At 44.3% G+C, this 26,194-nt stretch overlaps 6 protein-coding genes and 1 long non-coding RNA gene across 10 annotated transcripts; 4 read left to right on the forward strand and 3 right to left on the reverse strand.

Moving 5' to 3' along the window:
- Window positions 1-241: 241 nt before the first annotated feature.
- LOC6581888 lies at window positions 242-14,416 on the forward strand. 2 transcript variants are annotated; one of them, XM_002007566.4, is made up of 3 exons: window positions 242-758; window positions 9,478-9,753; window positions 12,265-14,416. In XM_002007566.4, the coding sequence occupies exons 2-3, from the start codon at window positions 9,688-9,690 to the stop codon at window positions 14,038-14,040; spliced, it is 1,842 nt and encodes a 613-aa protein (XP_002007602.1). In that variant the 5' UTR covers window positions 242-758; window positions 9,478-9,687; the 3' UTR covers window positions 14,041-14,416. The 2 variants fall into 2 exon arrangements, with proteins under 2 accessions (XP_002007602.1, XP_043865965.1); XM_044010030.1 differs by lacking the exon at window positions 242-758 and adding an exon at window positions 8,431-8,593.
- Window positions 14,417-14,692: 276 nt separating this feature from the next.
- On the reverse strand, window positions 14,693-15,719 carry LOC6581889 (adrenodoxin-like protein 2, mitochondrial). The gene is made up of 2 exons (XM_002007567.4): window positions 15,406-15,719; window positions 14,693-15,300 (listed from the first exon to the last, which is right to left on the reverse strand). The coding sequence occupies exons 1-2, from the start codon at window positions 15,549-15,551 to the stop codon at window positions 14,961-14,963; spliced, it is 486 nt and encodes a 161-aa protein (XP_002007603.1). The 5' UTR covers window positions 15,552-15,719; the 3' UTR covers window positions 14,693-14,960.
- A 265-nt stretch (window positions 15,720-15,984) lies between these two features.
- LOC6581890 lies at window positions 15,985-17,175 on the forward strand. The gene is made up of 2 exons (XM_002007568.4): window positions 15,985-16,117; window positions 16,179-17,175. The coding sequence occupies exons 1-2, from the start codon at window positions 16,036-16,038 to the stop codon at window positions 17,135-17,137; spliced, it is 1,041 nt and encodes a 346-aa protein (XP_002007604.1). The 5' UTR covers window positions 15,985-16,035; the 3' UTR covers window positions 17,138-17,175.
- LOC6581891 (nibrin) lies at window positions 17,098-19,882 on the reverse strand. Its single transcript, XM_002007569.4, has 4 exons — window positions 19,773-19,882; window positions 18,901-19,713; window positions 17,319-18,838; window positions 17,098-17,255 (listed from the first exon to the last, which is right to left on the reverse strand). Exons 1-4 carry the CDS (start codon window positions 19,798-19,800, stop codon window positions 17,175-17,177), a joined length of 2,442 nt encoding a protein of 813 aa, XP_002007605.4. The 5' UTR covers window positions 19,801-19,882; the 3' UTR covers window positions 17,098-17,174.
- A 70-nt stretch (window positions 19,883-19,952) lies between these two features.
- Window positions 19,953-23,176, forward strand: LOC6581892 (integrator complex subunit 7). Its single transcript, XM_002007570.4, has 2 exons — window positions 19,953-21,525; window positions 21,586-23,176. The coding sequence occupies exons 1-2, from the start codon at window positions 20,065-20,067 to the stop codon at window positions 23,119-23,121; spliced, it is 2,997 nt and encodes a 998-aa protein (XP_002007606.1). The 5' UTR covers window positions 19,953-20,064; the 3' UTR covers window positions 23,122-23,176.
- Window positions 23,177-23,275: 99 nt separating this feature from the next.
- LOC6581893 (N-alpha-acetyltransferase 60) lies at window positions 23,276-25,965 on the forward strand. Of its 3 annotated transcripts, none has more exons than XM_002007571.4 (6): window positions 23,278-23,790; window positions 24,136-24,265; window positions 24,321-24,485; window positions 24,549-24,769; window positions 24,884-24,994; window positions 25,089-25,965. In XM_002007571.4, the coding sequence occupies exons 1-6, from the start codon at window positions 23,774-23,776 to the stop codon at window positions 25,219-25,221; spliced, it is 777 nt and encodes a 258-aa protein (XP_002007607.1). In that variant the 5' UTR covers window positions 23,278-23,773; the 3' UTR covers window positions 25,222-25,965. The 3 variants fall into 3 exon arrangements, 2 of the variants coding, with proteins under 2 accessions (XP_015017602.1, XP_002007607.1); XR_006357636.1 differs by having other exon boundaries at window positions 23,430-23,790; window positions 24,321-24,769; window positions 25,089-25,277; window positions 25,622-25,965; XM_015162116.3 differs by having other exon boundaries at window positions 23,276-23,790; window positions 24,321-24,769.
- On the reverse strand, window positions 23,524-24,141 carry LOC122757562. The gene is made up of 2 exons (XR_006357638.1): window positions 23,986-24,141; window positions 23,524-23,900 (listed from the first exon to the last, which is right to left on the reverse strand). It is a non-coding gene; the product is annotated as an uncharacterized LOC122757562 (long non-coding RNA).
- Window positions 25,966-26,194: the final 229 nt, after the last annotated feature.

Below are 26,194 nucleotides of genomic sequence, written 5' to 3' on the forward strand. Positions count from 1 at the left end.
GCCGAATGACTGACAACGGCATATTTTGCATTTGACTAGAGAAACACTCTCCCACATTCGCACTGCTCGCGCGCTCTTTCGCTCTCAGGCGCTCTCGGCTCTCAGCGCTCTTGGCGTCGGCAGCGACTGCGCTGGAGCGAAGCGGCTGCCGAGCGAGCTAGCGAGCTGCAAAACAGAAAGGGGTCAAAACTTTCACGCGATATAAAATCTTGGTTAGCGATACGGCCCAGCCGCATTTTCATTTCAACGTTGTGTGCGACGAGTCAGTGTCTCTGAGCCAGAGGTGCGACGCTGCTGCAGTGCATACCTATATCGATACCGATACCGATACCGATACCGATATATCGAGTACCGATCACTCACCTCGTCCTGAACACTCACTCCACTTGAGCTACATTCGCGTTCGAGCCGCGCTCGCGTTATCGACTCTCGATCTCTCTTTCTTACTCTCTGTGTGCGAATACATTGCAAGTGTTATCAGAAAAAAAAAGAAAATAAAAAACAGACGAGCAACTCGATTTGCTCCTGATATATATTTTGTGCGAAATCTGAACAGATATTGAATACAGTTGTGGAAGCTGGCCCAGACTCCAGCCATATAGCCAAAGGCAAACGTGATCAACGCTCGACGGCAGCCGCAGTGCCATTCACTATCTCTGTCTCTCTCCCATCTCTCTATCTCTGTCACGCGCAAGTAACCGGTTCGCTAAAAGGGATTACATATACAAAATACCGCTAGGGATTAACACTAATTGAAGGTAAGACAAACGACAGAGCAAAGAATTTCGTCTAATTGGCGAAATGATATAAAGAAGTTTATTTATAGACTTGAAACTGCCATAAATAAATTATAAATTCGCAAAAGACTTTAAAATGAAGCGCAGAGCTTTGAGAAAGTCTTGAATGACATTATTTATAATTAAATAATTATAATTATAATTAAATAAACGAAAGAAAATAAAGAATTCTTATAATAATTGTTTTGGATCTAACAATGTATGCTATATGTATATATAAGAAAATCGAAGTATATATGTATATAGATAGATATTATATAGATTGTAACAAATCTCCAAGATCCATAAATAGCCAAGCCACAGCTGTAAAAAGTAATTAGAGATGATGATGGAATTAATAGAGAAATGACAAACATCATTATTAATTAAGGATTAGCATCATCATTATAAAGGCTAGAGGAATAATTCTCTTATCTACTATTTCCCAATGCAGTATCCCTTAACTGTCTCAAATGTACTCTTCTATTATTTTTGCAATTTCTTGACGCTCTACGGTCCACAGTCCCAGCTAATTATGAAAATTAAGTTTTTTTTTTTTCAGTTTTGCTGCTCCGTTGTTATCTCTGCTAAAGTAAACCGATTTCGAATCGTTGCAAACGCAATTTACAGCTACTTTCGATAGGTGCCGCAAATACTTGCTGCCTTGCAACAAGTTCTATGTGTGCAACGCATCCGAGTCAAGTTGGCAAACGAGCTTCTCTATAAAAAATAATTATAATAAAAATAAAAATAATAATAAAACCGCAGCTCCATTTGCGCACAAAAGCGTTGCAACATTTGGGAAAGAAAAGCAAAGTGTTTTTTTTTTTTCGTTAGTCACAGCTACATATGTGTGTATGTGCGTGTGTGTGTGTGTGTGTGTAGATTTGCCTATTATTGAGAGAGCAAAAGAAAGCAGACGATAAAACTTTCGTCGAGTTGCCTTGGCGTGCAATACGCGGAAATTATTAATAACAAAAGAGCCGTACTTGCCACACACACACACACACACACACACAATGAGACACTCGCACACACACAATTACAGTTTTAGAGTCGCTGCTGAGCCGTGAAGCAGCGGCATTTCAGACTCTTTTTTTGTTCATTAGTTGAATTTGCATAAATCTAGGCAATTTGGCAGCCACCCGCTTAGGCCAGAGCAGACGCGTTTCTTTAATGGAACTCGAACTGACACTGGAACTGGAACTGGAATTGGAACTGGAACTGGCACGGGAACTGGCTGCGAAAAGTTCTCGTCGCGTTTGCTGGTGAAATTTTCATCGCGTTTCGCGCGAATGAAAGTCTGAAATTGACTTGTGCCGCTTCTCATTTGGCGCTGCTGCTGCTGCTGTTGCAGCTAGTTGTTGGTGGCTTATGCTAGAGCTACAATTGCAATAGCTCTGCAGTTTTCCACACATGTGTCCAAGTGTGTGTGTGTGTGTGTGTTTGATTAAGCTAGCGAATTGCTTTGTTCAAAAACTGCTCCACTTTGGCGCACATGAAAACAATTTCGCTTTGCACACAGACACAGACACGCACACACATACACACAGACGTTAGCAATTCGTAGATACTTTCGTAGCTGCAACTGTTGCTGCAGCAGTCAGGCACGCGTGCTTGTATTGTGCTTGCACTTACCTGCCTGCCTAGCCGCCTGCCAAGTGGGTTGCGCATACGCAGCGTGGAACGTCAGCGAGACGTGCTGCTGCTGCTGCGGCTGCTGCTGCTGGCACTTGTCATTTGCCCAAACATAGCACTGGCAATACTTTTAATTGATTCCACAGACACACACACACACACGTACATGCACACGCAGGTGAAAGAAGCTGCGCCACTTGCAACGATATAATTACTGGTTTACTGACTGCAGTTGCTGCTGCTGCCTGCTGCTGCTGCCTGCTGCTGCTTGCCTTGGCGACAATTTTAAATTAACGGCAATTGTTTTTGCCGCCTGTACAATTTTCACGCAGTTTTTCCAAGTCAGCGTGAACAACAACAAAAAACTTTCATTGCTCAGACTTTGGCAACAATTGCTGTTGTTGTTGTTGCCGCGCTGCAGCTGCAGCAACATGGCGGCTTTATGAGCCTCCATTGACGTTAAAAGCAAATGTTTAGAATGCGCAGGCATGTCTTACCCACAACAACAACAATAACAGCAACAATTACGCAGCTATTTTTGAGCGGAGTCTGGGATTTTCTCCTCTCTAAATGCGAGTGCCGTAAAGCAGTTAGAAACTCGTCTACAACTGCGATTAGACTAAGCAGACTAAGTAGTCTATGATTAGCAGCTAAACTAAAGCAACTCCTTGCCACACTCTCACATTCAATCGAAATCCAAATCGAAATCGAAATCTTTAACACCACAAAAACTCATTTGAACTTCGGCTTTCAATTCAATTGGCGCTTTGATTAAGCATAATCAAATTTTCATTTGATTTGAATGCTATTCAAATGGGCTGAGGCAGCGGCAGCAGCAGCAGCAGCGGCAGCGGGAGTGAAGTGCATGAGTGCCCCTCGCTGCAACTGTGGCAAGTGAGGCAGCCCGCTGACAGCAATTGTAAAGAAATGAAAACCACTTTCTTTGCATGCATGCCACAAACTACGCCAACACCAGCAACAGCAGCAATAACAACAACAACAACTGCAACCCAAGTCAAGCCAAGCAAATTGCATGCGTCTTGTGGCTGGCCGGGGCAGGCAAGCGGAACACACCGACGCCGATGCCGACGTCGGCAGCTCGAAATTGGGTCACTAATTATTTCAGAGCAAAATGCAACCGGCCCCCAGTCGCAGTCGCAGTCGCAGTCGACGTTGCAGTGCAAGCTGCAGCCGCAGCTAACGATGCGTTGCGAAGCCACTTCGAGGATATGCCAGCTAGATTTTCCATCTCTTTCTCTCGCTCATCTCCCTCCTTCGTTTTCTTTGTTGGCGACTCTCTTTTATGCCTGACTTTCGGCTCTTTCACTGCGAACTGCAGCCGGAAAGTGCAAGCCCTTGAGTTTTTACTTTCATTGCAACGACAGCAGCAGCAGCAGCAACTGCAGTCGGATCGGGTGAGTAGGGGGAGAGGGGAAGGCAGGGAAGCCAATGAAACTGGTTTTCAGCACATTTGCCAAGTTCCAAGTGACCAAGTCGCCAAATGCATGTCCATGTCCATGTCCGCTGAACGGGCCTTTGCTCTTGGCTTGCCTTCGCGAAATGCGCTCCGTTCGTACGGTTTACCGTTAAACGAAATGGAAAGTAAATGAATGGAATAGCATGGCATGGCATGGCATGGAATGGGAGGGAGGGAAGTTGTAAATTATGTTAATTGTGTCTCGTTTCTGCTGGGGTGCACTCCAATGGCCAATGGCCAATGGCCAATGGCTGCTTATCGCCGGATCCTGACTAACGGCACTTTGTTCAACTCATTTGGCATGTTTAGTGGCTGCCTCTTCCTCTTCCCACTCCTCTATCTCTCCCTCTGCCTCCTCTTGAGCTGCAGCTTCAGCCATTGTCGTTGCTGACAGTGGAGGCTATCTTCAATCAGACAAACGAGGAGAAATCTAATTGGACACCAAAAGCTGACAGCACTGATCTAATAGATCTCATATGTGTGCGCAGGCACACACCATGCATATGTATATCTACACATATATGTATGTGTAATTGTCAAATTGTAGCCCATTTGTCGCTCCATTTACCATGCGGCTGCATATCAGAATCCTATGCATATATTCAAGCGCGCTTTTCACTTTCCCTATATTTTGCGTGAAATGCGTTATCTTGTTGCTTTTGTTGTCTACGCATATGCGAAAAATTTCACGCAAAGCGCTGGCAAAACTGAGTGAATGGATGGAATGCCTGGCAGGCAGGCAGCAGGTAGCAGGCAGGTAGGCAAGCGCCGGTGGCATGCAACAATTTACTTTCATTTGCGGCACAGGCGTGCATGTCTAGGCGGAGAGTTGACTGCAAGACTGCGGGCGCCTTATCACTTTTTAATTGTCGCCAAACTGTCGCGACAACAACAACAGCAACAACATGAAACTGGAGCATAGAAAACTAATTGTCTGCTCTATTTTACATAATGCTAAGTCGCTTGGCTGCGGGCATTTGTGAAATTGCAGCCAAGTTTGTTGCCTAAGTCATTCGTTTTTTTTTTAGCAGAAAAAGTTATTGATAGCATTTTTTTATATTTTGTGTTACATAAATCGTTTTATTGGCTGCTTAATTATTTTTTGTTAGCAATTTTGATGGCCATAAAGTTTACTACTTTTGTTTTATAAAGATCTTTAACAATTATGCTGGCATGCGCGCAGCTCACTCGGGCATTCGCGCATTCGGGCACTCGGCCCAGTTCCAGCGTCACGAACAATTGCCCTTTGACAAAACTATCTGAGATGGGGAAACAATCGTTACTTAATAGCTATAAAGAAACTGAAGAGCTAAAGTGAGCCGAGTGGCTGGCACATACCAAACCAAATGAAATGAAACGTAAATTGCCCCTTCACTAGCCAGCCAAAGAAACAACAACAACAACAACAACAACAACAAGAGCAACAACAACAGCAACAGCAAGAGCAACAACAAGCATGTGTAAAACCTTGGTGGTTAACATTTGTTTTGTTGTTTGCTTTTCTTTGGCGTTAACAATTTCACTTTCACAGCATCCCAGCTCGATATAGATATATGTACATGTATGTATGTACACATATACATACACGTACAGCTGGCTCGATAGAGACATATGTTAGTGCTTAATTACGCATGGGGGGCTACAATTTCTATGCCACAATGGCAAATAATATCGATCATTTAGAGCCACAACCACAACCACAAATGCGCATGTGTGCGTGTGTTCGTTGCCGTTATATTAAAGAAGCAGCAGAGAGAGAGAGAGACACACACACACACACGCACACAGTGAGCTCGCAGCATCTGCTTGGCAGTGAAACTTTTACTTAGCAAGCAAAAGCCAAAGCAGCAATCGAATTGGTAAACAAAAACATTCCAACACATAAAAATTGACAAACGAACAAAAAAAAGAAGAAAAAAAAAACTCAATTTTGAGTTCTGTTTTTGTTGTTGTTGTGTGTTTTAAGCAAAACCCGTGCCCATTGTCTGCATTTGGGCTTCAACTCTGCTTAGCTGGGCTGGGCTACGCTCAGCAAAAATTTGTCAGCTTCAGGCGTGCTCAATTAAACAAAAATCTATAGCTGCTGCCGTAAACTCCCCGCCTCCCCCTCCCAATTCGGATGCTGGACATTTGTCTTGCCAAAAAGTGTGCGGCAGTGGGAATTTGTGAAAGCGTTCAATTAATTTAATGGAAATAGCCAAGCAGCTGACGTTGCTGCTGCTGCTGCTAGCTGCCAAAAACTCATCAAAAGCCGCAAAGAAATTAGCTTTATGTTACATCAAATGCATTTTATGGCTTGGCTAATTGACAGCGATGGAATGCGCTGGCATGCAATAAACTAAATGATAATTATAGATATATATAGAGATCGATATCTGTGGAGATAATGCCCAAGTCTTGCTGCATGACATGCCAGTTGGCATTGATTGCTGCAATTCGTGTGTCATCGATGGCAACAAAAGTCAGATGCTGCTCAATATCCGGCTCATCTAGCCCAAATTGTTGGTCATCTGAGCACACCAGGTAAATTATCAAGAATTAGAACAAATAGACTGTGTGTGTGTTTGTGCCACAGTGCAGTGGTTCACCTAGTTTCTAGCCAACGACGACAACGACCAGTCAAGGAGACAGCTACAATTGTCATTTCAATCAATAGACGGACGCCAAGCAGAGCTCCCTCTGCTAAAGCAAACAAACAACCCACAAGCAGCAAGCAGCAAGCAACAAGAGCAACAACTTTTCATTGCATTTTCACTAGCTGCTGGCACTTTTCACATTATTTAATGTTTGCCAGTAACAAAAGACTTGGCAGCTGCAGTTGAAGCTGCCGCTAAGCTAATTAGACAGGAAGACCGAAAAAGCATTTCTTTTGTTTGTTTGCTTTTTGTGTAGAGGCGGCGATAACGCGTGCGATAACGATAACGATATGTAGAAATGCCTGTAAGCAGTAATTTGAGTGTGTTAATTAAAAAAGAAAACAAAAGGCAGTAGCAGCAACAACAGCAGCAGCAGCAATGCCCTTATATGAAAAAGAGATGCCAGACGAAAGCTCGCTGGGAGTTGCGCATGGCAAACGTCAACTTTCACTTGCCTTATGCCAAACAGCCACAGCAACAACAACAGCAACAGCAACAAATAACAAGCCAAGTCAGTCATCAGCATCAGCAGCAGTTACACATTACTATAAACAACAACAGCAACAGCAACAACAATGACAATGACAACAATAACAATGTTCACTTAAGCTGAGCGTGGCTCATCATCCAAATGCCAATCAGCCACGAGAGCTGCCTAGAAGGCATTCTTATACACTAACCCTGGAGGAGTACATTGACTATAAGCCCAGCATAGATAGATTCTTGACTAACTATGCATATAAAAATGCAGCTATTATAAAGATAAGATATATATATATATATGTATGCTTACTAAATAGTTGATATAGTACTAAATATTTATATAGAAATGCTGATATTATTCGTAGTGATATTTAGTTGCAGAGCTAGTCTAAACTAACAACTGAGTCAGTGTATCTAATATGCGGCCTACTATCTAGACATACATAGATATACATATCTCAATAGCTTGTCTAATTTAGCGATGCGTTGATTTGATAACGAATCATTTTGTGGTAGCTACGCTGGAGCAGCAATTAGCAAAAACCACAAAGAAAAATAGAGATGAAGAAAAAGCCAAAAATTTCGCTGCTTGTTAATTGCCAAATTTGTGTCTTAAGTCTTTCGTATGCAAATGGGGAGACAGCTAATTTTTTTTGTTTTTTTGCTCAGGTGAAAATAGTCGAATAGGAAGAAAGTGAAGCAGTAGCAGCAGTACAAAGCACCGTTAAACTGAGCTGCCCACACACACACGCACACACACACATTGTGGTCAGCCCCATTCATTGAAGTTCTTTTGGGAGCATTGCGTAACGAGCTAACTCGGCGTTTGTTTGGCTAGGGTCAAGCGGCGTTGACAGCGCTGCCGACAGCAAAGCAGCGACGCAGCGTCCGTTACTGTCTCAGTGGGTTAATAGTACACTTGCTCAATGGTAGCTTGCCGACTGGCTAACTGGCTAACTGGCTGACTGGCTGACTGGCTGGCTGACTGAGTGACTGACAAGCCGGTTTTTATTTTTAGCTGGCGCGTCGATTTATGGCCAAGGCTTGTTAAAACTCCATTTACATGGGGTGTGCTCTTGCTCTGCCTCTTGAACACGGTGCAATATGATGGGCTGCTGCTGCTGTAGTTGTTGTTGCCATCTGTAAAAGTAAAACTGCCCGCTACAACATTCACATTCAACACTCAGTCAAGTGAAATGCGACGCAGACGCCGCAGCCGCCGCTTACTTTTTTTTTTTCATATATATTTTTATACTCCGCCCCTCACTCTGCCACGCTCCGAGCATCGAGCGGCAGCCGGCGCGGCAACCTGAGCTCGGCTCGGCAGCAGGCAGCAGTCAGCCAGCTTCAGTTGGAGCTGTGTGAAAGCTGCGCCTCAGATGCGATTGTCAGTCGGCGCTGAGCTCCGTCGCTCAGTCTCAATCGGCAAGCAGACGCAGACGCAGGCGCAGCGGCAACGTCTTCAACTCTCAAGTTCAATTCCAAAGCCGAAGTCGAATTCGAATTCGAAGCAAGAGCGCGGCACGTGAAATGTTTAGCGAATGTTAACACAATGTTAATGCTATGCTAGGCCAAACTGTAAAGTAAGCAACATGGAATAAAAGCACACAAATACAAAATTAAATACGAATTCAAATACAAAATCAAATACAAAAACAAATACAAATTAATGGGGCCCATCAAGTGGGGCCAACCACTGTGAAGAAAACTTGCAACTGCGTTGGCGGCGAGGCTCGTTGTCGTTGTTTTTGTTGTTGTTGCTGCTGCTGCTGCAGCTCCTCGTTGTACTGTTATAGTGAAAATAGAAAGTGGTTCCTGTTTGTTGCCCGCGAGTTTTCATTTGCTTTACATAAAATGCAGTTTCGGCGGCACTAAATGATCGCGTGAGTGTGTGAGTGTGCCAGTGTGAGTGTGTATATCTGTGTGCTTTTATTATATATATAAAGTGTCATTTAAGTGCTGTTCAAGTTATGAGCATTAAGCCATTAAGCGACTGTCATTAATTATGGCTTGTTGTGGCTCTAATCTCTAAATAAACAAGAGAAATATATTTAAAAAGTTATTTAATTTAATATTTAATTAAAGCAGTTCATATATCAAAAATATTTTAAAACAAAAACTTGGTGCTTAGTTTGGATATTTACTATGGATGAAATGGATAATATTCGATGAATAATATAAATAAATCAAATAAATTAAATTCGATATTTATTAAAATATTTTAAAATGTGAATATATTGTTTTTTATGTTATGAATGATCACTAAAAGTAAAAATAAGACAAGGTCATCGAGAATATGCAACACCCTGTATAATATGCTGTGCAGATATTCTGAGAATGTTAATGTTAAATGCACAGACCGACTGTGACTGTTAACAGAGTCGCTATTCCATTTAGCTCATGCTAAAGTTGAACTGTTTGGCTGCATTGTTTACCCTTGTTCCCCTTTCTATTCTGCTACTTACAGAAAGAGACACCAAAAGATCAACAAACCCGAGAAGAAAGCAGTGAAGAACGCGAAGAGACGAATAGCAGCCGCAGCTTCAGCAGCAGCAGCAGCAGCAAAGATTCAAAACAAACAGTTTTGATCTTAACTGTCTATCAGAGATTCGGCACACAGAGATATATACATACTTGCAGGCTATATAGTCAGCGGATTTATATAGCACCAATCAATATGGGACACTATACGCGACACAGTTGCCTCTTGGCCTTAGTCTTGTGCCTGGCATTCAACACACAGGTAAGTGCCAAACAGCTGTCCGTCCGGGAAGAAAGTGTAAAAAGATGAATCTTACAAACGACAAGTTGAGAAAAAAAAGCAGATCTCTGTCCGATAGCCCAATCAATATGATTTCAATTCAATTAGGAAACACCAAACGCTATACAGTTAGAGTGGCCCACTTCCAAGTTGACAGCAAGCGAGCGCGCAAGTGAGAGAGCGAGAGAGCGATAGAGCGTGCGGCGTCTTTCATACATATGCAAACCAAGCTGTGTAGCGGATCTGCTCACTTTCGACGCGACGGACTACCGTTTATCAATATCCAATTCAATTCGAATGCAAATCAGTGCGAGTGTCCATTGTGTGGCATATTGATGGGTTGATCAAAAACTAAAAGAAAAACGCGCAGATGAGCTGTACGGCTAGCGGTATAATAGAGATCAATGCGCAAGCAGAGGCGGATGCAGAGGCAAGGAACGAATGAAGCACGGCAAAGCGCAAAGAAAAACAGCAAGTGCGCTGCAGTCGCACTGAACGGCACTTTGTGTGCTGTTGATCAATGTAATTCGAAGCAGCACCAAGATAGAAAACCGAGTTAGTGAGTGAGAGCGAGATAGCGAGAGCTTAGCTGAACAGCGGGGCAGCTCACAATTGCTAACGATAGCTTTCAAGAATGTGAAGCAGGCAAATGATTATCAATCAAAACAACAAATGACGAGCATAACATAGAGAGAGAGAGAGAGAAAGAGAATTAGAGTTCAGCTCAACAGTGGCGTAACTGGCCATTTAACAGCGTGCAAAATGTTAACTTAAACGGCAATCAATCAAAAGTACCAAGGGTCATAACAGTGGCGCTGTAAAAGGTTTAACAGCAATATGTTAGTCAGACAATATGTTAAACGGCAATCAATCAAAATAAGGAATGAACATAACAGAGAGAGCGCAGCTTCACACCGGCGCTGTTAAGCGTTTTACAGCGTGAACAATGTTAGCCAGCGCATTGGCAATCAATCAAAATAACGAATGACGACAATAAGAGAGAGCTTAGCTTAACAGTGACGTTGTTAGGCGGTTAAGATGTTAGATTTAACGTTAATTTATCAAAATTACGAATGGCCATAGGATTTGAAGTTATGTTTTGTAAAGCCAAGTTGGATGCGCTTTCCATTGAAATAGAAGACTTATATGAAAACGTATTTAGCCACACATATGCGAACATGTAAATCAATGCAAATTGCTTATTTATGCAGCCATTTAAGCTGCATCAATCACATGCACACGCAGATGGAAAGAAACAGAGAGAAATAGAGATAGAGAGAGAGAGAAAGACTTATGCAGAGCAAGTATCTCGCAGATACAATCGCGAGTCACGGAAAACTCCAGCTCTAGCTCCAAGTGCAACTGCAACTAACTGGCCAGCAGTTGGCGCTGCGTGTCTGTATCTGTATTGGGGCAGCGAAATTGCAGTTATGCTCTGATTTGTACCAGTTTTGACTTTCTTGTTTATAGCGCATTAATACATTAAGATTGCTATATTATTCATTTAACGCCAGATTTCTTCAGCTGCGAGTGAAACGCTTCAAACAGAATAGGGGGAAAAACTGCAGCCAACAAACAAATGCATATTGAGACGATATTAGAATGTATTTACGTGCAGTCAGCTTCGTATAAAAAGAGATGTTCAAGTTTAACTCAATTTTGATATATGACGCTTCTTTTATCTAGTTTTCATTTGCTTCTTTGTTATTCGTGGTCATTTCACTTTCAAAACCAGCTCACGACATCTCGGACGACAAAAGATATCCAAAAATGAGAAGAAAAAAAATCCACAGCGTCATCGTCTTGAACTTTCGATTTTCGTTGGGCTGAGCCACAGACACAGCGTTACATCCGCTTTCCGGGCATAGCCAGAAGAAAGAAAGAAAGAAGAAGAAGAAAGAAGAAAAAAAAACTATAAAATTATGAGCCAAATGTGAAACGGGAATGAAAAAGATACAGTGAAAAGAAAGCGACGCAATCGAGTTACCATGGGAAGAGGGAGGATGAGAGGCGACAGTGTAAGGGAGTAACGTGGCTGTCATGGCTTTTGCTTATGCAATAGGCCCTGCTTTCGGCTTAGGTAAACGTGCCTCGCTCCACTCGGCCATTCAATTTCAACATAAATAAATAAACTACGGCGCAATTTTCAACGCTCTGGCACGCTTCTTTCGAAAAAGACGCGCTTGTCGCTTGGATTTTGGATTTCGATTCGAATTGCATAAGGCGTCGCAAATTAAATGACAAAATGGGCAGCCAAGCATGCGCATCAGCTTTTCCGCTGACAGAGTTTTCAGATCTTTTGCAACACAATGAAATACCTTTCAGCTGAAATATCTGGAAACGAAAGAAATTCGCTATGGGGACTCGATAAGAAAGTAGAGCAGTCTGAGCTATGGGTTTACTGGGAATGGTTTCACTGTATAGCTAGGTTTACCTTGCCAAGATTTAGCTTGCAAATATTATTGATTTTCCTTCTCTGCTCTCCCTACGCAGCATCTTTCCGTGCATGGCGATGCATCACATATTGAATCGGCCGCACTGCCATTGGAACACAGATCTGGCTATGGACCGCCAGCGCCTGCACCCATCTATGGCGCACCACAGGGACCCCTGAGCACCGCTGGCGCTGGCCCCAGCAACGATCTGTCCGACGAGGCCTGGCCGCTGGCCAGCACCAACGACAGCCCGCAGATCAAGCATCTGCAGGTGCAGTGCGAGAAGACACACATGCGCGTGAACATTGAGTTCGACCGGCCCTTCTATGGCATGATCTTCTCGAAGGGCTTCTACAGCGAGTCGCACTGCGTGCACATGCAGCCGGGCACGGGCCATCTGAGCGCCACCTTTGAGATCTTCCTGAATAGCTGCGGCATGAGCAGCTCGGCGAATCACAATGCGGCTGGCTATGGTGCACCCACTCCATCGGGCAGCTACGTGGAGAACACAATCATTATTCAGTACGATCCCTATGTGCAGGAGGTTTGGGATCAGGCACGCAAACTGCGCTGCACCTGGTACGACTTCTACGAGAAGGCAGTCACCTTCCGCCCCTTCCAGGTGGACATGCTGCACGCCGTCACAGCTAACTTCCTAGGCGATAATCTTCAGTGCTGGATGCAGATTCAGGTGGGCAAGGGACCCTGGGCTTCCGAGGTATCCGGCATTGTGAAGATCGGACAAACCATGACCATGGTGCTGGCCATTAAGGATGACGAGAACAAGTTCGACATGCTCGTGCGCAACTGTGTCGCTCATGATGGCAAGCGTGCTCCCATTCAGCTGGTGGATCAAAATGGCTGCGTTGTCCGGCCCAAGATCATGAGCAAGTTCCAGAAGATTAAGAACTTTGGTCCCTCCGCGTCTGTGGTCAGCTTTGCCTACTTCCAAGCCTTCAAGTTCCCCGACTCGATGAACGTGCACTTCCAGTGCGTCATTCAGGTCTGCCGCTACAACTGCCCCGAGCCCAAGTGCGGACCCGGTCTGCCTGGTGGTGAGTACGGACTGCCACAGATCGGCGGCAATGCGCTCTCCGAGGAGTACGGTCCACCAGAGGCCTACGAACGCAATGACTTTGCCTTGGGTGGTCTGCCTCCAGCAGCTTATCCCGATCCACGCCATCCTGCCGATGCCAGCGGCGCCTACTCCGAGAATCAACCCGACGTTGTGCCCTCGCCTCAAGCCCAGACCTCAGCGGTGACCACAGCCGAGTCGGCGGGCAACAATGCTGGCAGCGGTCCAGCCAGCTCCCAGGCGCCACAGGCGCAGCCACAGCAGGGCAGCAACGAACTGGGTCTGCCGCCTCCACCACTGCCTGGCCAGCCTGGCCAATACAGCACCGTGAAGCGCAAGGATGAGCTGAGCGGTGGCAATCTCGTTTCCCTGGGTGGCCGTCCACGCTCCGTTGAGGGTCTGGATGATCTGCGCGGCGTGCGCCGGCGTCGCGACACAATGGAGATTGTGGTCAAGCCAAGAATCTACAAACGTAACGCACAGGAGATGACCGACGTGAACACGAGTCGCATCATTCAGGTGGTGGCACCTGGCGATGTCAACTTTGCGCTCAACAGCAATGCCAGCAACGAGACGGTGGTGATCCAATCGGCGCGCTCAGCCGATGCCGAGACCATTTGCATGTCTGTGCCCAGCTTTGTCGGTGGCTTGGTGATGCTGTTGCTCGTCCTGGCTGTGGCCTCTCTAGTCGCCGCCTTCCTCTTTGTGCGCGTGCGCCATTTCGATCGCAAGGGCGCGGGCATGGCCTATGTCAACTAAGTAGAAGGCACAACAAACACACACGACACACCACATACACCACACACACACACGCATACACACTAGGTATCCATGGCACCATCATTAGCACGGCGTGAATTGAAAACCAAATCAGTTTTATGTGCACCTCTATTCATTTCACACTTCTAATTTCTAACTTATTTATGCTGTCTCATGCTCTACAACATTTCCATAACTATTTATTATTATAACTTTAATTTGTTTTTGGCTATTTATTGAATTGTAATTTCGTATGGCAAAGATTCGCCTTATCTGCATGATTCTTTAGTTCTTGAACGATCGAAACGAATCGAAATAAACGAACATTGTGACGTAATTTTGCTTATTGTCAGATTTGTTAAGTTTCAGTTATACATAAATAATTTAAAAACAAAACAAGAAAAAAAAAACTATCTAAATTACGAGTTTAAATGGCACAGCGGATAAAAAACGAAAGAAAATAAAAAATCAAAGCTGAAAATCGTTAACAATAAGTTAATATAGCAGATGTATATATTAAATTATTTATTTATTACTTTATCTGATAGCTGCGAAATAATAAAAAGTTTACTTTTATTAAAACAAAAACGTGTCTATTCTTACTCTTGTTGGGATCTGCTGAATATATATCGGAGTTCATAAGAATGCAGAATTTATATACGCACATAGAGAACGTTGTGCATATTTTATGAAAATTTCAAAACTACTCTACTTATTTATTTACAAACACATAAATATTTACAATTCTCTCGTTTTACAAATTGCCAATTAAAATTCATTTATGCAAAAAGTCACTCTTAATAAAAACCGCCTGAGCCTTTGTTTTGTACAACAATTTGGGTTGAATAATGGACTATGAAATATGTTAACTATAGCGAATAGCACTCAAAAATTTAACAAATTTGAACAGTGGAACACATTTACGCTGCGCGTGCATCGTTTATTGTGGCAGGAACCTGAACCTCCAGTCCGTCCATGTCCTTGGTCAGTGTAATTTGGCAACCCAATCGGGAGGTGTCCGTTAGCTCGTATGCCAAATCCAGCATGTCCAATTCCTCATCTCCTGGCTTTTCCGGCAGCTTTTCATAGTCTGCCTCTTTGAATATTAGATGGCAAGTGGAACAGGTCAGTGTGCCTTCGCAGGCACCAAAGCCGTCCAGATCCACATTGTTGTTAACGACGACATCCAGTAGCGAGTCTCCCACCTTCCCGGAACTCTTTATTTTCTCGCCGTTAGCTCTGACGAAGGTCACATTCACACTATGTGAAAGACACAGAGAAGGAGAGAGAGGGAGAGAGAGAGAGTTAAACATTACAATTTCTTAGTTTTACATTGGGCGTGTTTGTTCATTAGATGCCACTTACACATCTTGTTGCCGCAGCGCCAGACCCAGCGAGAAAGTGCGCGTGGAATTTGTTGCTGCTCGAATTTCGTTGCTCAAGCAATTTCGGATGTAAGCGTTACGCAGCGATAATATCGCTGCATTTCTAATTCTGTTTATGACTAACATTTCGTTGTATGCTTTCAACAACTATCTAATCAGATAACACCAGGCAACCACGCCACTTGTAGGACAATATAGGCGACTTTATTACTACTTTACTTTATAATAACAGAAAATTTTAGTGGTACACGCAACAGCTCTCTGCGGTAAATACTCGAGGAAACTGATAGCTGACAGGTGGAGGCAATCATATGGTAAAGATAGAGCTGCCAGACGGTTTTTCGTTTTCAGTGTTGCCAAATCGTAAACTGTGGAGCCGCCAAAAACGGGCCTTTTATGCTATTATTGTTATATAAGCTCACAGTGAAGTTATATTTGATCTCTGTCATTACTCTAAAATATTATATGCTATTATAATAATAATATTGTTGATATTATTATTAGTATTTTTATTGGTTTCAAATATAAAAAATACCAAAAACTAAACTTGCACATCTGGCAGCCTCGACAACAGCTATTGGTAACATACTTGTTTACATTTTGTTAAAGCATGGCGAGTTTACATTTTTGGAATGAATTTGAATTAAAAAAACCTCCATTAGTCACCTTACAAGTTAAGGAAACTGGATTTGGTACGGTGTACTATATTGTGAAATTTTAAGATCCTTATATAATGAACCAATATACACACAGCAAAGAATGTCTATATGGCTATCAACCGTTACCTGCAACAACAATCCAGACCAGACTTCGTGGAGTTCAACAACACAGCAGCCTTGATAGGACGCCTAATGGCACGTCGTAAGAATTCTTTTCGCGGGATGCCAGGATTTCGTGCTGTTTGCAAACTAAATGCAGCGCTTTGCCGACTGCTCCGTCTTGACCTACCTCGCGATCTGGAACATTTTCGTGGAGCCTTGCCGGATGCTTGTGATGCGGAGCTTTCTGGCGATATGCCCACCCGAAACAGTTTGCAATTTGTCTTGGTGCGGTTGCTAGCCTTTTATAGTTTGCATGAACGCATTCGTGACTGCTGTCAGGCGGCTATAAAATACTTTGGGCAAATGATTCGCAGCAACTTCTTCATGGAGTTTCTGACCCTGTTAATTGCAGCTGTAGCTAAGATAAATAAGTTGAGCTTAGTGCAAGCGAACAATTGTGCCACATTGTATAACAAGCTGCAACCACAGTGTACCAAATTTCCACAAGTAGAAAAACATATTTTTCTTCCCCAAGACTGTAAATTGCCCACTCAGCTGCAGGTGATTAAAGAAATCCAGACAGCTACACCCGAGGAAGCAAGCGCTGCAGGTGTCCAACTCCTTAAACAGACACCTTCCCTGATTACGAAAGTGGAAAAGGCCAAGCAACAGCTGAAGGCAGATGTGGGCACCGTAGTTGCACGCGAAACATCAATAGCTCCGACAGAGACAGCTTTTCAGCTGAGTTCACTGGTCACCGTGGAAGATGTGAAGCACTTCATTGTGCGTGAATCCAAGGCACGCAAAAAGAATCCCGAGAACTGTGTAACGAAACCAATACAAAATCACGAATGGCTGGCGGCTAAAACGCTCTTCGAGCGCAAGCTGCAGGCCAGGGAACAAGCCAAAGCTTTGAATATATTTCGAAAATTTATTGGTAGTAAAATATAACACGAAGAAACGCACAAATCAATAAGTTATTTTGCACTTACAGACTAGAGACCATGCCCTCAGCCAGCTGCATACGCTTTAGTCCCACAGTATGCTGCTGCGAGTGCACATTGCTCTTCTGCAATGAGAGAAAAATTAGTTAATAGCAGACTTAAGTTATTTATTGATAGACTCTATTTACCTTAACAAACTTTTTAAAGTTCTGGCGACCGCTGTATTTGTTGTCAGTTGTGTTTGCTGCATCAGTTTGGTCTGCGGATCTAACGCTGATGCTCATGTTGCACATGCGCACCTGTATGCTATCCTTCAGGCTGGCCAGCCATTTAACATGATCCAGCTTCTCCTTATCATCCTCGTCCAGCTCTTGCTTTATAGCCTCTGCATCCGCATCTATTTGTAACTCTGGTTTCACTTCCGGCTTGACATCCTCATGTAGCCCGCTACATGATAGCCAGCCGCTGACATTTACTTTACGGGGCTGCTCGCTTGGCTTGCGCACAATGTACTTGGATTTCGGTTTTGATTCATTTACAAATGGTTCTGTGCTAACTGAATCCTCATCATGTTCGCTCGCAGCTTTGCTATGTTCTTGCTGATCACGTCCTTGGAAATTGAACATATTTTCATTATCAGACTCATTGTCTGAGCCGACGCGCGTTTGCTTACGCTTCCTGCCGTCGCCAAACTGGAAAAGGTTTTCATCATCGTCGCTGTCACTTTCGCTTATTAGCTTCAGGCACAGACGTTTGCGTTTTTGAGATGCAGGTGGAGCAAAGTTTTGACTTGACGCCTGACTCTGTGACTTTTCCAGAAAATTTCTCACACTAATCGTGCCTTTTTTATTGATCTTTGGGCTAGGTGCAGCTTGTTTCGCCAATGTACTCTCGGACGCCGTGCTGGTCTCAGTCGGCTGGATTGGTGCCTGTTCCACAGGTGCTGAGGCCTGGGATTTGAATTGAAAAAGTTCCTCATCGTCTTCGCTATCACTCCGAACTATTTGCAATGTAGCCTTTTTTTCAGCCGGCTTGCCACGTGCAGATCTTCTAGGCGAGATCTCCGGTTTTTCCGTCTCCGCTTCGATTTGCTGCAGCGGATGGGCACGAGTTGAACGTCTAGATGGAGTTGTAGCTGGCTCTGTTGCATTCTTTTGATTGGTGTCTACTGGTGGGATATTAACACTACTATTTAAGCTAGGCTCCAACGAAGATTTTGATTTCTTTTTTGATTGGTCGTCATCAGAGGAATCCAAAATACTTTCAATTTTACGCTTCGAATTATTCTCAATTACGGTCTTAGCCTTCTTGTTTGGCACCTCGACCACTTCGACTTGAATGTCCTCATCCGAGGAGGAGTCCAAGTAGATGGCATTATTTCGTTTCTTAGGCATCATCCTGGTTGGTTTTTTGACTGGTTCCGGCTTTGGCTCCGATGACTGCTTCTCACTTCCAGTTCTTAGCGCATATATTTGTGACTTCTGGGATTCGGGGACGAAGAACTCGGATGCTTTGTCTGCGGCTCGTTGTGTTTGACTGCGTTCTGTATTTGGAACCAAGATCGAAGAATCCATAGACTCGGTTGTAGCCAATGAGTTCTCAGTTATTTTGTACGACGGATTACAAAACTTTTCCAGGGAGCAGTGTAAAATGGCTAGGCCGATTTCGTAATCGGGTACAGGTCGGAGTCCAGCTTGTTCCAAAATACCTGGAAGAAAAGATTCACTAGATTATAATACATTTGAATTTATATTTGTCAAGTAAACTTACCTTGTACGCTGAAAATAGTTTCTGTCGCTTGAGACTGAGTAGAGGACACATATTGTATGACTATAACATTTGGTTTAGTTAGAAACGGCTTTCGTACGCCAGAGTTCAGGTCTTTGCATGCGCCGCTTGCCTTCTGGACGACGGTACCATACATGTCGAGGTGCTTTCGATTCATAAAGACAAAGGTTTTTCCAGCAAAGAGTTTGGTGCGTTCAGGACGCCACTTGATGCTGGGCATATCTTCTGGCTGTTTGGGCATATAATCTTCAGGCTTTGGCAAGTCATTGGGCACATGAACACGCTTAGCTAACTTCACTAACTCTCGCCAGAAATCAATTCGGACAATGGGTTTATTGTCTAGTAGTGCATGGAGCAGCTTTACTGTGATTGTAACCGTATCCATGGTTAAGTGCGAGCACTCATCCGTCCAAGATGGCACGATAGCCCCATTTAATGATTTTATGAGGTTATTCAGTTCGTGTATTTCAGTGGCGTTCAGCGCGGATGCAGTGGTCAGCAATTTAAGCTGCGACAACTTCCACACGTTCTTCAAAGCGCCAAAGCGAATTCTGTCTCCAATATGAAGTGGAGTTGGCGTCTTTGCACTCATCTTTTTGCTGCGCTCAATGTCGTCGTTTATGAATGTACCGTACCTGGAGCCTAGATCTTCCACAGTCAGCGATCCGCCATTTGAAGGACAAATCTTTACATGAGTGCGACTTATACTGAGGTCCTCACTCAGAATCACGTCTGTTGACAAGCGACCGATTGTGTAAGTCGCTTTGGATGGAATCAAAAGGATTTTTTCCATATCTACAATGCATCTGTTGTCAATATATATTCGATGAGTGTATTTTTAATAGTCTACAAACCATTCTCTACTTTCGTCAGGACAAACATAATTTCAACAATTTAAACCGGCAACACAATTTCACAAAGACCGCTAACAGAAACATCTGTTGGAATGCTGTTAAGTTTGAAGATAACAGAATAATGTTCATGTTAATAATGATAATCAAACCATACTCATGTTAGTGATACGTTTACAGTCGAATGGCAAACCGGTGAACTGCATTCGGTTTACTATAGTACGGATTTGTTTATTGTTTTCATTTAGTGAATCAATACTTTGAAAAGTCAATGTGCATACAGAAATAGTTAAAAATGGCACATTTAACGGGCACACGTGTGAGCATGTTCAACGAGTCGTTCCTCAACGACAATGAGCACGATTCAAATGCCGTGCTCATGGAGTTGGACAAGGGGCTGCGCAGCGCAAAGCAAGGCATACAATGTGAAGCGATCGTGCGGTTTCCTCGACTTTTTGAGAAATATCCCTTTCCCATCCTTATAAACTCGTCTTTCATCAAATTGGCCGAGTTCTTTGTGAGCGGCTCGAATCTTCTGCGCTTCTGGGTGCTGCGTGTGTGTCAGCAGAGTGAGAACCATCTGGACAAGATTCTCAACATTGACAATTTTGTGCGTCGTATTTTTATGGTGATGCACTCAAACGATCCAGTGGCGCGTGCCCTACTCCTTCGCACTCTAGGCGCCGTGTCCCGTGTAATACCAGAGAAGCCACAGGTGCATCATGCGATACGTCGGGCGCTCGACAGCCACGACACCGTGGAAGTGGAGGCGGCTATCTATGCGAGCAGCTGTTTCGCCGCCCAATCGAGCTCCTTTGCCATCAGCATGTGCGCAAAGATCTCCGATATGATTGAGTCACTGCAGGTGCCGGTGCCGATGAAGCTGCTGCTTATTCCGGTGCTCCGCCACATGCACCACGATGCGAATACAGCGGCCTTGGTCAGCAAGCTGTGTCTGGAGCTATTGCCCAAGTACCCCGCCCAAAGCTTTGTAGTGGCCATCATCAATACACTCACTCAATTGTCGGCGCGTACGCTGGTGGGCGTGCCCGGGCAGCTCAACGTGTTGCTCGATTTCATGCAGGATTTGCGTACGCCGGTGCGAATCCAAGTACTTCGGTCCTTCAATGAACTGGCCGACAAGCAGAGCGTCAACGCCTGGCCCAAGCTTGCCATTGGTGCTCTAATCAACAAATTCAATCTCTGCACAAATGGAGCGGAACAGTTTCTCTTCCTCTCAATACTCCTGAAGCTGAGTGAGTGTCCGCTTACCTGCCAGCATTTATTGTGTGAGCATCGTGACGCCTTGCTGCGGCTTTGCAATGAGTGCATCAGCAAATTGGATGATTATACCACAGCCACGCAGGCAATGGCTGTGCTGGCTGCCTTGCTGGCCTTCGGTCTCAAGAAACAGGTGGCACAGGTGGACGACATCCTGGATATGGTAAACCTGCATATGGAGGGTCTGCTCTTCTGTACGGCCCGTCGGGCGGAGTTCAATCGGGATCTGCGCCGTGTGCTGACGTATGGCATACGCATTACCCAAGCCAATGCGGATTTTGGCGCCGACTTCGTCGAGATGGTGACCAATACGCTGGGGGACAATGTAAACTATCCGCCCAATAATCTGCAGCTCATTTGCGAAGCGGCTGTGGGACTCTGTGAGCACTTCCAGCTGCGCAAGTATGCATTCTCCACAGCAGAAGGTCTGGAGGATGACGCCGCCATGGAAACGAACGAACCTGCACCACCTAAGGTAATCCTCTTTCATATATTCAAGTAATAAATATAAAAATAATGTATTTTCGAGTTGCAGCCGAATCCAATGCTCGCCCGCCTGCCGCTTATTCTGTACAAACTCAACAAACTGGTGGACAGCGAGGAGCAGCCGGAGCAGTTGCTGCGCACAGTGGAAATACTTAGCGCGTTGGTGTGCCAAACGACCATGGGATGCTATCTGCCCCAGGAGGTGATACACTGCTTCGAGAAGTGCATCGCTCGCGTCAACTGTTGGACTCTCTATCGCATTGCTCGCACGGCTAGCCGCTATGGGCATCACTACGTGGCGGCGCACATCTACACGAAAGTCTCACAGATTGTGATTAGTGATCACATGCACTACTTCTTGGTCGCGCTGGCTCAGATCTCGCAGGCCGAATGCATACTTAACTATGGCCTAGAATATGCCTACATGCGGGACAATTATGCGCCCACGGAAGCCCCGGAGCCACTGTTGCCGTTGATGAGGCGCTTGGAGGCGGCGAGCAATCTATATCAGCAGGCGCTGGCCAGCATGCGTGCCTGCTCCTCGCCCCAACATCCATGTAGCTTCCAACTGGAGTATCTGAAGCTGCGCGCACAGTTCCTACAGACTCTGCATCTGGCTGTGACGGTGAAGAATGCGCAGGTGATTGTGCCTCCTCCGGCGATTGCGGGCAGCCTGGCCCAGAATTCACGTGATTATTTACAAAAATTTGGACACGTTACGAATCAGTTGCGCAAACTGGTCAAGTCGCTGAAGGCTTGCGAGGAGACATATGCGCGCCTCTATAAGTCGTCATTCGATGCGGATAATGTGACGTTGGAGTTTCTTGAGGTCGCCGAATTCCAGTGCGCGCTCTTCGCTCATATCATCGAATCGATTTGTTATGCTACGCCGCCGGAACCACCTGTCTTCCTGACCACCGGCAATCATCCGGAGACCCGCTTCTTTGCAGCGAGCTGCCAGCGAATGGAGCAAATGCAGAAGAACCTGCCACAGGAACCGCCCAATGCGAAAACCATTAGCAACAGGCATTTAGACGTAATCATCGCCCTGATTGAAATCATAACGAAGACGCCGCTCTGCTTGCCGCGTTACTTCTTCCAGATACTGCAATCCACACAGATCAAGCTGTCGGTTAGCCCGCAGCCTCGCAGTGCCACAGAGCCGGTCATTGTGCAGTCGGGCAGCAATTTGGTCATCAAGGTGGAGGGCGTGCTGCAACACTTTAGCAAGCAGCAGAAACACTTCCGACGCGTCGACTCAGTGCAACTGAGTCTGACATCGCAACTGCTGACACCACGCCCTGGCAACGAGCTGGTTAAGTCGCCCAACAACGACACAGTCACGCTCAATCAAATTGTGAAGCCACAACGTGACTTCCTCTCTGGTAGCTTCTTGCTGCCCATCTCCAGTGGCGGCCAGTTTCAGGTGACATTGGAAACATTTGTTGTGGATGAGCATGGCATAACTTGGTGCACGGGTCCGAAGAGCTCAATGGTAGTGCGAGTGTTGGACGATCCAACGAAGCCAGCTACAGCGCCGGTGGCCAGCACTTCTCAAGCCTCAAGCCAGGCTCGGCGCTATTAAAACATATAAATAAAAGATAATTACAATAAAGGCACATTTGAAATATGCATTCGAATTCGGCGGTTCACTTGAACAATCGGGCAGCAATGCATTGGGCTCAAGTGGCATCGCGTCGCTGCTTTTGTGTGAATGGCAAAGCAGCTGTTCCACACTAGCAATCGTGCTCTTCACAGTGAACTTTTCACGTTAGTCGTTGTAATAAACAATGTAAAGAAATATCTTAGGAAAATTTGTAATTTATTTTATGCAAGAAATGCGGGTGTGTATCAACGCTGGTCAGCTAGCTCGCACTAAATGGAGTTTATTGGCAGTAAAGGCAACAGTTTGTCTTTGATATTTGATACCTCATAAAAGAGCTGCCTACAGCCAGCTAGCTAGCGAGCGAGCGAACGAGCAAGTGGGTTTTATGCTGCGATTGTGAATTTTAATTAAAATCAATTAGGCGCTCACACAAAAAGTAACGCACGCAGAGAGAACACACCGTTCAAATTTCAGACTATCATAGCACAAACAGACAGTTGATCGAATTCCGCGCTTAACCTGTGGTGCACACACCACAATCCATGGACATAATTGCTCTAAGTGGAAGCAAGAGCAGCGGCAACAACAGCAGCAGCAGCGGCGGTGGCATCAGAGCAGCAGCTCCACTAGCATGGCACAATTTACGCTGTGAGTAGACAAGCTGGGCTCTTTCAGCACAGAGTCCACCACGGGGCGAGTGGGCGACGGCGAAGGCGACGGCACCGATAGCGATCGCTGTTGCTGTTGCCGGGGCCTACCTAGGAGGGTGCGTTTATATATCTATTTGTATTACGTATATGTATGTATGAACATATATAGAGACAACTTTGTTAATCTACTTACTGAAGTCGTGCTATACGACGCGCGTAATATTATGCAAGTGAAATGGCAGCCGTCGCCTACTAATACATAATGATCGACACACACACACACTCACACATTTTAAATTAATTATTACATATCTTTCGGTTACTGGGTGCCTGCCGCCCTTAGCTACAATAAACACAATGCTCCACCAAACAACGATATCATTACACGCGTCGACTGCGATTGTGAGCATGTGCCGCTGTGCTCGGTCAATGATGTCCAGCTAAGGTTTTTAGTGCCAGATGATTTGACGGAGGTAAGTATGCACACCTGTTAAGGAACATACTCATTCAAATTGTGATCCCTTCAAGGTTCGCACGCTGTGCCAAGAATGGTTTCCAATCGATTATCCACTGTCATGGTACGAGGATATTACCTCAAGCTCGCGCTTCTTTGCGCTAGCGGCTGTTTATAATCTGGCCATAATTGGTTTAATTGTTGCTGAAATCAAACCGTATCGAAATGTTAATAAGGAGGTAATAGCCAATATCAGTGATAGTGATGAGTTTTACACGAGGCTGAGCGGTTTTCCCATGCAGGACAAAGGCATATTGCCGGACTCGATGGGTCGCACCGCTGACGTGGGCTACATATTATCGCTGGGTGTTCATCGCTCGCATCGTCGGAATGGCATCGGTTCGCTGCTACTGGACGCACTGATGAACCATTTGACGACAGTAGAAAGACATGCGGTGAAGGCAATCTTCCTGCACACGCTGACCACAAATCAACCTGCCATATTTTTCTACGAGAAGAGAAGGTAACCCACCTCCATTAACCCACATTGTCCGTAGATAATGGCCATGTATTGCTATTGGTTTTACGTGTCTTTAGCCAATTAACGGTCATTCCTTTTTTTTTTTTTTGCTTGCAGATTCACGTTACATTCGTTCCTGCCCTACTATTATAATATACGAGGCAAGGGCAAGGACGGCTTTACGTATGTGACCTACATAAATGGCGGTCATCCACCTTGGACATTATTATATCCTTTTATCAAATTCCTCTACTGTATTATAGCTTTTATATTCTTGTTCACTGTTTCTTTACACTTTTGGTTATCTTAACTCCTGCCACACAGATCACTTCAAGCACTACGCTTCCAAGCTTCGTCACACTGGTAGCCTTTGCGTGTGGATGGCATCCCGCGTGCAGCAAATGGTACGTTGGTTCTACCACAAGCTGCTAACACGCTTCAATGTTATTGAATGAGCCAAACGGACTGCAACCACTACCCCAATCATTCTTCCGGCACCCGAGAGAACTGTGTATGATAAGTGTGCTCTCACCTATGCATGTAACATCTGTCTAGTATCTTGAAGCATCGTCCTGTTGATACCGTACGCAACATTCACTTCTAATGTTAGGCGAGCCAAATCATTTCGTTTTATATATACAAATCAAGGAACAAACTATGTTGAAAGATGTATAAAGCTCTTATATACGTGTGTAATAACGTTTTTAAATATGTATATGTTCACCGCTGTAAATAGTCGTATCATCTTTTATTTCAAATGCTGTACAAAATATCTATAGCGCAAGTGATTTCATACCTTTTTCTATATATCTATATTATTTTTTTTTAATTTAATCTATTTAATGTTCTTTGTAGGTTTATATCTTCTACGCACAAGACAGTCATTTTAGTTAGTTTAGCAAAAAAGATAAAAGGCAAACACAAAACGAAAATACAAAGATGCTCATGTTTTAACGCTTTATTTATAAAAGTGCACACAAATAGCTTTGAGAACTGAATAACGAAACGAATAATATATGCATAAATCCTACAAGCTTATTATTATATTTTTTTTTAATATGTTTTCTTTATAGTATTTTGTAAAAGTATTTTAACGCAAAATGTTTCGCAGTCGATTCATGTTATATTAGACGCAATTTACTTAGCGAATTGTCATATTTTTAAATAAAAGAACTTGTAAAGTTACACAGATAAGCAAATGATTGTGTCATATTTTCTTCAGGAATTTTTAGGATTAGATAATATTGATAAGTTTCGGTGAACTAGATAATTCACCTCAAATTAGTCACCTGTTATCTTGATATAAATGGCAAGGGCGCGAGAAATTTAAAAAATGGTGGACTTAAAAATATCAAAAAAGTAAACCCAAAAATACCATGCAACAAGTGAGTACTAAATTTGGTATTTGTTGGCTTACGCATCTGGCAA

This window comes from Drosophila mojavensis, unplaced genomic scaffold (genome assembly GCF_018153725.1).
Source record: "Drosophila mojavensis isolate 15081-1352.22 unplaced genomic scaffold, ASM1815372v1 contig_74, whole genome shotgun sequence".
NCBI classification, from domain to species: domain Eukaryota; kingdom Metazoa; phylum Arthropoda; class Insecta; order Diptera; family Drosophilidae; genus Drosophila; species Drosophila mojavensis.